This window comes from Phocoena sinus, chromosome 4 (assembly GCF_008692025.1).
Source record: "Phocoena sinus isolate mPhoSin1 chromosome 4, mPhoSin1.pri, whole genome shotgun sequence".
Classification (NCBI taxonomy): domain Eukaryota; kingdom Metazoa; phylum Chordata; class Mammalia; order Artiodactyla; family Phocoenidae; genus Phocoena; species Phocoena sinus.
In genome coordinates, this window is record NC_045766.1 from 98,115,617 (window position 1) to 98,130,245 (window position 14,629).

Below are 14,629 nucleotides of genomic sequence, written 5' to 3' on the forward strand. Positions count from 1 at the left end.
CCATATAAATTTTAGAACAGTTAATCATATTTCTCAAAAAGAAATCCATCTAAAATTTTGAATGTATTTAATTAAATGTATAGACTAATTTGGGGAAAAAATGGCAGCCTTATATTTTTATCCCATCTCTTAACGTATTATACCTTTTGAATTACTCATATTTTGATATGCTGTTTATTTTAACTTTTAAATGGTTTCTGTAAAGGTCTTGTACATGCTTTGTTAGGATAAAACTCAGATGTTTTATACTTTGTTATTTTTATTGTATTTATTTCTATTATGTTTGCTAATCATTTATTACTAATATAAAGAGAACTACTGATTTTTCCATTGATCTTACATCTACATGTCTTACTAATTTTTTCATCAGGTCTTATAAATTTTTAAATCTTTTTTTATTGTTACTTCTGCCTTTTTCTTGTCTTATGATTTTGACCAGGACTACTAAGTCTGTGTTAACTAGTAGCTGTAAGAGTAGGCATCCTTATCTTAATCCAGATCTTAACGAAAATGTATAAACTGTCTCAATTAATTATTAGTGAATAGTAATTTCCTATAGATTTTTGGTATATTGGTATTGAAAGTCTCCTTTCAAAATTAGGAAGTTACCTCCTGTTTGTGAACTTCAAATAGTTTATATAAAAATTATGAATTGATCTTCACCAAATTTATTTCCAACGTATCTTGAAATAATTGCTTTTGACTTTCTTTAGACCACTGATATCATGATTTACTGCTGATGTTTACCAAATATTTAAGGAAGGATAACCCATATGTCATACGATAATAGTCCTTACTTCCTCGGATTGTTATGAATACAAGCATTTAGAAAAGTAACTGGAATAAAGTAATCAATACATATATTGTTATTTTATAATTGCAGTTGCTAATAAAAATATTTAAAATGCAAAAAAAAAATGTATATTCTAGAACTGTCCTGCACAGTATGGTAGCCACTACCTACATGTGGCTATTGAGCCCTTAAAATAGTGCTAGTACAAATCCAGATGTCTTTTTTTTTTTTTTACATCTTTATTGGAGTATAATTGCTTCACAATGGTGTGTCAGTTTCTGCTTTATAACAAAGTGAATCAGTTATACGTATACATATGTGCCCATATCTCTTCCCTCTTACATCTCCCTCCCTCCCACCCTCCCTATCCCACCCCTCCAGGTGGTCACAAACCACCGAGCTGATTTCCCTGTGCTATGTGGCTGCTTCCCACTAGCTATCTATTCTACGATTGGTAGTGCATACATGTCCATGCCACTCTCTTGCCCCGTCCCAGCTTACCCTTCACCCTCCCCATATCCTCAAGTCCATTCTCTAGTAGGTCTGTGTCTTTATTCCCGTCTTAACACTAGGTTCTTCATGACATTTTTTTTTCTTAAATTCCATATATATGTGTTAGGATATGGTATTTGTCTTTCTCTTTCTGACTTATTTCACTCTGTATGAGAGACTCTAGGTCCATCCACCTCATAACAAATAGCTCAATTTCGTTTCTTTTTATGGCTGAGTAATATTCCATTGTATATATGTGCCACTTCTTCTTTATCCACTCATCCAACGGTGGGCACTTAGGTTGCATCCATCTCCGGGCTACTGTAAATAGAGCTGCAATGAACATTGTGGTACATGACTCTTTTTGAATTATGGTTTTCTCAGGGTATATGCCCAGTAGTGGGATTGCTGGGTCACATGGTAGTTCTATTTTTAGTTTTTAAGGAACCTCCATACTGTTCTGCACAGTGGCTGTATCAATTTACATTCCCAACAACAGTGCAAGAGGGTTCCCTTTTCTCCACAACCTCTCCAGCATTTATTGTTTCTAGATTTTTTGATGATGACCATTCTGACTGGTGTGACATGATATCTCATTGTAGTTTTGATTGGCATTTCTCTTCTTCTTTCTCTTCTTTGGAGAAATGTCTATTTAGGTCTTCAGCCCATTTTTTGATTGGGTTGTTTGTTTTTTGGTATTGAGCTGCATGAGCTGTTTATAAATTTTGGAGATTAATCCTTTGTCAGTTGCTTCATTTGCAAATATTTTCTCCCATTCTGAGAGTTGTCTTTTGGTCTTGTTTATGGTTTCCTTTGCTGTGCAAAAGCTTTGAAGTTTCATTAGGTCCCATTCGTTTATTTTTGTTTTTATTTCCATTTCTCTAGGAGGTGGGTCAAAAAGGATCTTGCTGTGATTTATGTCATAGAGTGTTCTTCCTATGTTTTCCTCTAAGAGTTTGATAGTGTCTGGCCTTACATTTAGGTCTTTAATCCATTTTGAGCTTATTTTTGTGTATGATGTTAGGGAGTGATCTAATCTCATAATTTTACATGTAGCTGTCCAGTTTTCCCAGCACCACTTATTGAAGAGGCTGTCCTTTCTCCACTGTACATTCCTGCCTCCTTTATCAAAGATAAGGTGACCATATGTGCATGGGTTTATCTCTGGGCTTTCTATCCTGTTCCATTGATCTATCTTTCTGTTTTTGTGCCAGTACCATACTGTCTTGATTACTGTAGCTTTGTAGTATAGTCTGAGTCAGGGAGCCTGATTCCTCCAGCTCCGTTTTTGTTACTCAAGATTGCTTTGGCTATTCGGGGTCTTTTGTGTTTCCATACAAATTGTGAAATTTTTTGTTCTAGTTCTGTGAAAAATGCCATTGGTAGTTTGATAGGGATTGCATTGAATCTGTAGATTGCTTTGGGTATTAGAGTCATTTTCACAATGTTGATTCTTCCAATCCAAGAACATGGTATATCTCTCCATCTATTTGTATCATCTTTAATTTCTTTCATCAGTGTCTTATAATTTTCTGCATACAGGTCTTTTGTCTCCTTAGGTAGGTTTATTCCTAGATATTTTATTCTTTTGTTGCAATGGTAAATGGCAGTGTTTTCTTGATTTCACTTTCAGATTTTTCATCATTAGTGTATAGGAATGCCAGAGATTTCCGTGCATTAATTTTGTATCCTGCTACTTTACCAAATTCATTGATTAGCTCTAGTAGTTTTTTGGTAGCATCTTTAGGATTCTCTATGTATAGTATTATGTCATCTGCAAACAGTGACAGCTTTACTTCTTCTTTTCTGATTTGGATTCCTTTTATTTCCTTTTCTTCTCTGATTGCTGTGGCTAAAACTTCCAAAACTATGTTGAATAAGAGTGGTGAGAGTGGGCAACCTTGTCTTGCTCCTGATCTTCGTGGAAATGCTTTCAGTTTTTCACCATTCAGGACGATGTTGGCTGTGGGTTTCTCACATATGGCCTTTATTATGTTGAGGAAAGTTCCCTCTGTGCCTATTTTCTGCAGGGTTTTTATCATAAATGGGTGTTGAATTTTGTTGAAAGCTTTCTCTGCATCTATTGAGATGATCATATGGCTTTTCTCCTTCAATTTGTTAATATAGTGTATCACGTTGACTGATTTGCGTATATTGAAGAATCCTTGCATTCCTGGAATGAACCCCACTTGATCATGGTGTATGATCCTTTTAATGTGATGTTGGATTCTGTTTGCTAGTCTTTTGTTGAGGATTTTTGCATCTATGTTCATCAGTGATATTGGCCTGTAGTTTTCTTTCTTTGTGACATCCTTGTCTGGTTTTGGTATCAGGGTGATTGTGGCCTCGTAGAATGAGTTGGGGAGTGTTCCTCCATCTGCTATGTTTTGGAAGAGTTTGAGAAGGATAGGTGTTAGCTCTTCTGTATATGTTTGATAGAATTCGCCTGTGAAGCTATCTGGGCCTGGGCTTTTGTTTGTTGGAAGATTTTTAATCACAGTTTCAATTTCAGTGCTTGTGATTGGTCTGTTCATCTTTTCTATTTCTTCCTGATCTAGTCTTGGCAGGTTGTGCATTTCTAAGAATTTGTCCATTTCTTCCAGGTTGTCCATTTTATTGGCATAGAGTAGCCTGCAGTAATTTCTCATGATCTTTTGTGTTTCTGCTGTGTCAGTTGTTACTTCTCCTTTTTCATTTCTAATTCTATTGATTTGAGTCTTCTCTCTTTTTTTCTTGATGAGTCTGGCTAATGGTTTATCAATTTTGTTTATCTTCTCAAAGAACCAGCTTTTAGTTTTATTGATCTTTGCTATCGTTTCCTTCGTTTCTTTTTCATTTATTTCTGATCTGATTTTTATGATTTCTTTCCTTCTGCTAGCTTTGGGGTTTTTTTTGTCCTTCTTTCTCTAATTGCTTTAGTTGCAAGTTTAGGTTGTTTATTCGAGATGTTTCCTGTTTCTTAAGGGAGGATTGTATTGCTATAAACTTCCCTCTTAGAGCTGCTTTTGCTTCATCCCATAGATTTTGGGTTTTCGTGTCTCCATTGTCATTTGTTTCTAGGTATTTTTTTTATCTCCTCTTTGATTTCTTCAGTGATCACTTCGTTATTAAGTAGTGTATTGTTTAGCCTCTATGTGTTTGTATTTTTTAAAGATCTTTTCCTGTAATTGATATCTAGTTTCATAGCATGTGGTCAGAAAAGGTACTTGATGCAATCAATTTTCTTAAATTTACCAAGGCTTGATATGTGACCCAAGATATGATCTATCCCGGAGAATGTTCCATGAGCACTCGAGAAAAATGTGTATTCTGTTGTTTTTGGATGGAATGTCCTATAAATATCAATTAAGTCCATCCTGTTTAATGTAGCATTTAAAGCTTGTGTTTCCTTATTTATTTTCATTTTGGATCATCTGTCCATTGGTGAAAGTTGGGTGTTAAAGTCCCCTACTATGAATATGTTACTCTCGATTTCCCCTTTTATGGCTGTTAGTATTTGCCTTATGTATTGAGGTGCTCCTATGTTGGGTGCATAAATATTTACAATTGTTATATCTTCTTCTTGGATTGATCCCTTGATCATTATGTAGTGTCCTTCTTTGTCTCTTCTAATAGTCTTTTTTTTAAACTCTATTTTGTCTGATATGAGAATTGCTACTCCAGCTTTCTTTTGGTTTCCATTTGCATGGAATATCTTTTTCCATCCCCTTACTTTCAGTCTGTATGTGTCTCTAGGTCTGAAGTGGGTCTCTTGTAGACAGCATATATATGGGTCCTGTTTTTGTATCCATTCAGCCAATCTGTGTCTTTTGGTAGGAGCATTTAGTCTATTTACATTTAAGGTAATTATTGATATGTATGTTCCTATTCCCATTTTCTTAATTGTTTTGGGTTCATTATTGTAGGTCTTTTCCTTCTCCTGTTTTTCTTGCCTAGAGAAGATCCTTTAGCACTTGTTGTAAAGCTTGTTTTGTGGTGCTGAACTCTCTCAGCTTTGCTTGTCTGTAAAGGTTTTAATTTCTCCATCAAATCTGAATGAGATCCTTGCTGGGTAGAGTAATGTTGGTTGCAGGTTTTTCTCCTTCATCACTTTAAATATGTCCTGCCAGTCCCTTCTGGCTTTCAGAGTTTCTGCTGAAAGATCAGCTGTTAACCTTATGCGGGTTCCCTTATGTGTTATTTGTTGTTTTTCCCTTGCTGCTTTTAATATGTTTTCTTTGTATTTACTTTTTGACAGTTTGATTAATATGTGTCTTGGCGTATTTTTCCTTGGATTTATCCTGTATGGGACTCTCTGTGCTTCCTGGACTTGATTTTCTATTTCCTTTCCCATATTAGGGCAGTTTACAACTGTAATCTCTTCAAATATTTTCTCAGTCCCTTTCTTTTTCTCTTCTTCTTCTGGAGCCCCTATAATTCAAAGTTGGTGTGTTTAATGTTGTCCCAGAGGTCTCTGAGACTGTCCTCAGTTCTTTTCATTCTTTTTTCTTTATTCTACTCTGCAGTAGTTATTTCCACTATTTTATCTTCCAGGTCACTTATCCGTTCTTCTGCCTCAGTTATTCTGCTATTGATCCCAACTAGAGTATTTTTAATTTCATTTAATGTGTTGTTCATTGTTGCTTGTTTCATCTTTAGTTCTTCTATGTCCTTGCTAAATGTTTCTTGCATTTTGTCTATTCTATTTCCAAGATTCTGGATCATCTTTACTATCATTATTCTGAATTCTTTTTCAGGTAGACAGCCTATTTCCTCTTCATTTTTTAGGTCTGGTGAGCTTTTATCTTGCTCCTTCATCTGCTGTGTGTTTTTCTGTCTTCTCATTTTGCTTATCTTACTGTGTTTGGGGTCTCCTTTTTGCAGGTTGCAGGTTCATAGTTCCCGTTGTTTTTGGTGTCTGTCCCCAGTGGCTAAAGTTGGTTCAGTGGGTTGTGTAGGCTTCCTAGTGGAGGGGACTAGTGCCTGTGTTCTGGTGGATGAGGCTGGATCTTGTCTTTCTGGTGGGCAGGTCCACATCTGGTGGTGTGTTTTGGGGTGTCTGTAGACTTATTATGATTTTAGGCAGCCTCTTTGTTAATGGGTGGTGTTGTGTTCCTGTCTTGCTAGTTGTTTGGCATAGGGTGTCCAGCACTGTAGCTTGCTGGTCGTTGAGTGAAGCTAGCTGCTGGTGTTGAGATTGAGATCTCTGGGAGATTTTCACCATTTGATATTATGTGGAGCTGGGAGGTCTCTTGTGGACCAGTGTCCTGAAGTTGGTTCTCCCACCTCAGAGGCACAGCAGTGACCTGGCTGCAACACCAGGAGCCTTTAATCCACACGGCACTGTTCCCCATCCCTTATGAAACCAGAAGAGCAGTTTCTTATGGAATGACGAAGAACTTGTAAAGATAAAACACCAGTATCCAATTGCATCATCTGGCCACACGCCTTCTACATCAATCAAATATCTGCAGATGTGGTAGCCAGTCCTGTTTATACCATGCATACAGTGGACACCAATAAGTCTGTCTGCAGTTGAGGTAGCCTGTCCTGTTTAAACCATGGGTACAGTGGGCACCAGTAAGTGTGTCATTATCTTTATTGTCTTTCAGAAACCCATTAACAGCACATTGAAATTTAAAAATAGTGTCATCATCTGACATCTGATGCCCAGTTGTACAAATTTTTAAATAAGGAATAGTTTCTGGTAAGTCCTCTGGCTTATAATAGCGGTGGGTATATGTTAAGTCAGTAATCAGCCCAAGTTCTTCGTTCTGTTCTTGGATTTTGTTAAAAGAGATCCAAGGGGGAAAAACATTCTTTTGGAGCAAGATTCTTTTCAAAACTCTTTTTTAAAGGAACTTTGAAAGCAATGAAACAAGTCCCAGGCATCCACTGTTCAACTGGGAGATAGTCTTTCCACCTTTCTGTGATGTGCTTTCCGCCTTTCCTCTTGGCCCCAGATGTCTTGTAAGTATAAAACACACATTGGGGCTTCCCTGGTGGCACAGTGGTTGAGAGTCCACCTGCCGATGCAGGGGACACGGGTTCATGCCCCGGTCCATGAAGATCCCACATGCCGTGGAGTGGCTGGGCCTGTGAGCCATGGCTGCTGAGCCTGTACGTCCGAAGCCTGTGCTCCACAACAGGAGAGGCCACAATGGTGATAGGGCTGCGTACCGCAAAAAAAAAAAAAACACAACACATTGAATATCAAAAACTTACTACAAAAAATTAATGTAAAAATCCCAATAATGTTTACATTTATACATGGTGAAATGATAATATATTGACTATATTGGGTTAAATAAAAATACAGTGAAAACTGGAAAAAACAAAAAATATTCATGGTATGAGAAGACTATAAGCTGAAGCTAGTGCCTAGTAAATGACAGAGCCCCACAAATGTTGTGGAAGATTGCATGAAGTTTATATGATGGCTATTATTATTTATTTTTTGCGGTACGCGGGACTCTCATTGCTGTGGCCCCTCCTGTTGCAGAGCACAGGCTCCAGATGCGCAGGCTCAGCAGCCATGGCTCAAGGGCCCAGACGCTCTGCGGCATGTGGGATCTTCCCGGACCGGGGCACGAACCCGTGTCCTCTGCATCGGCAGATGGACTCTCAAACACTGCGCCACCAGGGAAGCCCGATGGCTATTACTTTTGTAAGCCTAGAGGGGAATGGAACTTGTTCCTTAGGGGAGGACTTTCTTGTCATTTAAGGCTATAGTGTGTAGCCTTGGATAATCACGCACAGCATAAAGACAATGAATCTGGTAAAAGATAGTGGGGAGGACAGCTGAACAGTGGGATGGGGATGGTGGGAAGGATGAGAATGGATGGAAAGTTTCCAGAAATAAATTTTACAGTAGTTCTTGGCTACTTCTGTTCTCCCAATCAACCTCTCGTCTTGGACTGAGCAAAGAACCCCAGAGTGGAGGAAGAAGATCAATGAATTCTCCATTCTGTATTCTTTCCAACCCTTTGATGAAGTGTTCTAGAGATATAAATACACATATGTGTATGCAAGTCTCTAATAGCTGCCAAGGTAGATGTGTTTAATACACCTTATTCTATATTTCAAAGCTAGATTACCTTTCAAGGCCTCTTTTTGGCTCTCTCGATCCATTATTTTATAGTTCTTCATGTCTTCAGTGCTCTTTTTATTTCATTCATTTGTATTCTTCATAGCATCCTGGTGGTCCATACTGTTAATTCTGTCTGACAAATGAAAATTGGACTTGGAGAAACTATGACTTGTGCAATTCATCCCAATAAACAGAGATAAGACCAGGAAGCAAGCTTAGAAGTTTCCGGAACACATCCTGTTGTGTAAGCTACTAAACCCCAGAATAGCTGCTTTTTACCATCCCTACTTTTTGTTTCATTTGCATTCATTCAGGATCTTTTTGTTGTGAAGCCCCACTGGCCTGTGGTTATTCTGAAATAGAAACTCTTAAGCGTTGCTGATCTTTCTGAGTTTGGCAAAGTGTCTCTGGGGAGTGTTCTAAGAGAATAAAGTATGTCTTGTCATGTAACTGTTGCTGAAGAAGAGACAGAGGACTCAAAGCCAGGAGTTCCTTGCTATACATAAGCCCCGTGACCTGGGTGAATCCTCTTGGTGCCATAGATTCTCCATCCATATTCTCTGCCTCTCCTAATCTCACAGGGATATTATGCAGCTAAATGAAATGAAATTATTTTGACCTACTTGGATTTGACGAGCTCTTAGTTCTCTTCCAGTTCTGAAATTCTATAGCTCTTTACAGTGGGTAGAGAAGTTGAAAAAAGAGAGCCAAGAAGAGATTTTTTTTAGAAGATCTACATTTTTTATTCCTACGAGTAAACAGGTGATGACAGCTCTTCAGCTCCTATCTCATCCTTGTCAACACGTCATTCAGGTGTAGGAATTTTATCCCCAGAGGTATTGGGGGAAAAAATCATTGGTCTTTTTAGTCTAGCTACCAATGCTGCAGTTTCCATGAACCATGTATGCTTTGGTTGAGGATTTGAAGCAGTATCTCTGGCAATTCTATACCTCCTACAGGGAAAATACAGGTGACTCTGTTTCTCAGTGTTAATTTACTCCATTCTTTTCTTCCGTCCTTTTTATATTTCCTCTCTCCCACTGAACTTCCTTTCTTCCTCTCTCCTTGTGCAAATAGCTCTTTCCACTTGAGTTTGGCTCACCTATAAGATCCATTGTCTACAGATCATTGATCTCTTAGTTCACATTCTTACCAAATGGGAACTGGATAGCTTAATCAGGTCTTGGTATACTCTTCCCTCTTGGGTTATGGGTCTATTTGGGTTAGAATCAGCTGTAGGAGGAGGAAGGCATGGGAGCCTTCCTTCCACTCAGGGACCATAAACAGTGCAGACCGTAATAGATCTACTTTGGTTTTCAGTCTATAATAAAAGAGCTCTTCCACAAAGCTCAATACCTAGCTTCAGTTATAGATGATAAACATTGTATTTTGAACACACACTGTATCTAGAGTCAGGAAGTCTTTGTTCATTATCCTGGCTCTGCCTCTCCCAAACTATGTGAATTTCTTATTACCTAACAGTTTTACCATCTGCAAAAGGGGGAGAGGATGATAATAATAACTTCTACGCACCTCACAGAATTGTCGTGAAGAAAATTGCCAAAAATGTTTATAAGTTTGTGAATTTAGATGCCATGCATTTATATATATTTATATATTTTTAAAATATATTCTTCCAGTTTTATTGAGATATAATTGGTGTATAACACTGATTAGTTTTAAGCGTACAACATAATGATTTGATATACATATATACTGCAAAATGATTACCATAATAAGTTTTGTTAACCTTCATCACTTCAAAGAGTTACACTTTTTTCTTGTGATGAGAACTTTTAAGACCTACTTTCTTAGCAACCTTCAAATATACAGCACAGTATTGTTAACTATAGTCACCATACTGTACTTTTTAGCCCCAGAACTTATTTATCCTATAATGGGAAGTTTGTACCTTTTAACCACCTTTACTCATAGGTATTTTTTAAGTTTTTATATCTTTAACATTTGTTCTATCTTCTATAAATCATACTGTGTATAAAATATAAATCATACTCTATGCTCTTAACCCTTATTTGATCATTTGATTGTTCAGTTTACTTCTTCCACACACCTAGACCAAGGGGGCTTTCTCTAACAGCATCTAAAGAATACTTGCATTGTAGCTTCTTCCTCTGCTTTTCAGCACTTACATTACATGCCATTATATCATATATTTAATTGTTTACTGATGTATTTTCTGTTCCTGTTTTTAGATTTGAGCTTGCTTAGGGCAGGGTCTTTAGCTGTCTTCTTCATTTCTGTATCCTTGGTGCATAGTATTTTCTTGGTGTATAACAGATGCTTAATAAATATTTGTTAGTAAATATTTACAAATATGAATGAATGTCCAATAAATAATAATTAGCTGCTAACTTCTCTCCCTGCTTCTGGTTCTATTCTTGGGCTCAAGAGAAGTATTTTTATAGAAATACCAGCATGGACTGAAGAAGTAAACCATTCTACAGTCAGTCTATATACATTTAGAGAAAAAAGGAACCAAATCTCTGTGGAGGTGGAATGTCATTTAAAAAATTGCTTTGGCATAGATTTTGAGAAATTGACCCTATGGCTCTAGGTGTTACTACCATGGTCAAATCCTATCCATAGTAAAACTTCACCCATTCACCTGCACTTGCAAAGTATATAGTTATTATTCACTCTTCATGTTAGCATGTAAGTCTCATGGTCTGGGGGCAAGCAATCAAAATTTATTCACGATGCATGTAGTATGTGATATGATTTCCCTTTCCACCAAAGCAAATGCTCAGAGGGTAAATAGCAGACACAGTTTTTTGATCTGGGCATGGTATTTTCTTTTCAAGTTATTTACATGGTAGATAAAAGAATGTGAAGGAAAATCAAAGCCATGTTGTCACATGCAAGCTGCTCTAGAGGTGAAGCAAAGCAGATACCTGTCCTGCCTTGAGAACTTGTTGCTGTCTCACCTTGTTTTCTGTCATCTGGGACCAGGTATCTGAGAAGGTTAATACGATGAAAGTTATTCCTAAATAAAAAACAAACAGAAAAAATCAAAACTCCATATGGTGAGATGTGTCCAAGGCACACCTGAATGTCAGACATATAATCCATGATAGTTTTTCCTTCTGAATCAGAATAGATGCCTGTCATACTGTACATGGTTCAGTGACATGTCTCAACACAAAGGAAATACTAAACATGTTCCAAAAAAACTATATAAGAAACTTGCCCTCTTGTCAAAAGAAAAAAAAAAAAAAAACCCTTCATTGAATATAGAAGCATAGGATTTTCTATCTTCCTGTCCTCAGCGTCCTCCTGTAATTCCATTTTCTCTGCCTGCTGAGAGCTGGATTTCTGAAATTCATATAAATTTCAGTAAGCTGCTGCCTGGAGCCATCAGTCTCTGCTCTGGATGGAGAATGTCCTCCAGAGCACATCTACTGTTCTTAGCTTGTCCTTGCTGCTCAGCTCCCAAGCAGAATGACTGTCACCTTGCGTGTTTAATACTAAATTTATCGGGCCGCCATTCCTTGCACTTTACACAAGAGGTCATCAAAGTTAAAGCGTTCCAAAGTTTGCAGGACATGAGGCAAGGGGTCTGTGCACTACAGTGGCAGGGCTGAAAGCTGACTGCACTGTTACCTGAGTACTGGCAAGAGCAGAAAAGGCTGGAAAGAGTACAAAAGTAAATGGAGATTTTTTTTTCTTGGTTGAATTATAGATATCTTCAGCATTATTGAACTTGGAAATGTTCCAGGAGACCAGGTCTTCCTCATATCTCCTCCCCAGATGTAAGGCAGGAATGCTTACATCTGAGTGGGTCAGGAAGGCTAGGTTTCCCAAGGGATTCTTAACTGCCAATGGACAGTTCTTGTTTCCTCAAGGCCAGTCTCCTTGATAGTTACCATACAATATGTTGTCTTCATGTAGTTATTCATTTTAGTATATAAGCAGTTCCTCAAGGATCCTACTTGCTGATTAGTCCCACTGACTGGGAAGAAAATATTGTAACATCAGGATTTCTCTTTGCAATATTCAGCTGGGACCAAACAATACTTCTTGACCAGGGCTCTTTTCTTGTCATTGGGTCACATTGCTGGTATGGAGATGTTTCTGGGGATGTTATTCGAAATATTTAACAATCTGAATGGCAGAGACACATCAATCAAAATGAAAGTCTGACCAGAGTGGACAGCCCTTCACCCCTAAGAAAAGCCCAGTGTGTTGTAACCAGGATAGGAAGATGGATGTGCTCACCACCAGCAGCCCAGACTCTTATCCTAAGCTTCTAAACCCCATCTTAGCATAATCATCCTATGCTAGAGACCTCTGATTAGTAATTACAGTTTGTCATGCTAAAAAATATTTAATTACCTTTACCCTTAAAATTACTCTACATTAAAAATTCAACTCACATAGATAACTGAGTGCTTTCACCTCCAATTCTCACCTTATTCCCCAGATATTCTAATTAAAGATGGACTATTTCTTGGAAAGGTATATGATTTGCACAACTCTCATACTAACTTCCCTTTTTCAGTATGTAGATATGGCCTTAGCCTAGGACATGACCTCAGTTGGCTGTTTCCCTAGGCTTGTGAACAACCCCCACCCCCAACTCTGTGATTGAGATATATGTAGAATTTCTCTTTCACCTAAACTTTAGCACTAACAGACTCACACCTTTACCATTTTTTATCCTTCCTCTCTTCCATCCTGTCAACTGTCTACTCCAGATCACAGTCTAGTCACAGTGTCCTGTTTATAATTTTAAAACCCCAAAGCCATTGATTTATTCATTTATTTGCTTATTTATATATTTATTGTCAGTGGGTATATCAGAACTGAGTTGCACTAGTAGATTAAGAGATATTTATTTGATTTTTTTTTTCCTTTGGTATCTCTGCTAAAGGTCCTCTTATGAGAGGATGTCAGAATGCTTCAAAAATAAACAATGAAAATAAAAAAGAAAGAAGAAGTGAAAGAGCAAAGAAAGACAAAATCCTATCGATAGTGGAGCCAGAGTCAAGACGGTGGTGTGGGAAGACACAGAGTTAGCATCTCCCCATAACTAAGGCACCTGCCAGCCGCTGGTGGGGTACTCTAATGCCCAAGGAGATGGGAGGAACCCCAGAGTGAACTGGCTTGTGGGATCTTGGTTCACAAGCCCAGGGTTGGGCAGAAGCTCCTGCAGTGGGAGCTCCAAGTCTGAACCACTGGACTAACAGAGAACCTCAGGACCCAAGGAATATTCATAGGAGTGAAATCTCACAGAGGTCCTCATCTCAGCACCAAGACCCAGCTCTACCCAATAGCCTACAGGCTCCATTCTTGGAAGCCTCAGGCCAAACAACCAGTGAAACAGGAGCAAAATCTCACTCAATTAAAAAGCAAAAATTCAGACAGCAAAAAAAAATATGTCATAGATGAAGGAGCAAGGAAAAAATCTATAAGACCAAATAAATGAAGAGGAAATAGGCAATCTACCTGAAAAAGAATTCAGAGTAATAATAGTAAAGATGATCCAGAATCTCAGAAATAGAATGGAAGCACGGATTGAGAAAATACAAGAAATGTTTAACAAAGGTCTAGAAGAACTAAAGAACAAACAAGCAGAGATGAACAACACAATAACTGAAATGAAAAATGCGCTAGAAGGAATCAATAACAGAATAAATGAGGCAGAAGAACGAATATGCGAGCTGGAAGACAAAATGGTGGAAATAACTGCCGAGGAGCAGAATAAAGAAAAAAGAATGAAAAGAATTGAAGACAATCTCAGAGACCTCTATAACAACACTAAATGCCCCAACATTTGAATTATAGGGGTCCTAGAATAAGAAGAGAAAGGGTCTGCGAAAATATTTGAAGAGATTATAATTGAAAACTTCCCTAACATGGGAAAGGAAATAGTCACCCAAGTCCAGGAAGCACACAGAGTCCCATACAGGATAAACCCTAGGAAAACCACACCAAGACACATATTAATCAAACTAATAAAATTAAATTCAAAGAAAAAATATTAAAAGCAGCAAGAGAAAAACAAAAAATAACATGCAAAGGAATCCCCATAAGGTTATCAGCTAATTTTTCAGTGGAAACTGCAGGCCAGAAGGGAGTGGCAGGATATACTTAAAGTGATGAAAGAGAAAAACCTACAACCAGGATTGCTCTACCCAGAAAGGATCTAATTAAGATTCAATGGAGAATTCAAAAGCTTTTCAGAGTAGCAAAAGCTAAGAGAATTTAGCACCACCAAACCAACTTTACAACAAATGCTAAAGAACCTTCTCTAA

At 37.8% G+C, this 14,629-nt stretch overlaps 1 protein-coding gene across 1 annotated transcript; it reads right to left on the bottom strand.

Moving 5' to 3' along the window:
- Nucleotides 1–6,551: 6,551 nt before the first annotated feature.
- On the bottom strand, nt 6,552–8,413 carry LOC116752669 (RNA/RNP complex-1-interacting phosphatase-like). Its single transcript, XM_032629426.1, is given in 5 exon segments — nt 6,552–6,793; nt 6,843–7,059; nt 7,061–7,231; nt 8,169–8,263; nt 8,362–8,413. Coding segments are annotated over 5 exon segments (777 nt in total).
- Nucleotides 8,414–14,629: the final 6,216 nt, after the last annotated feature.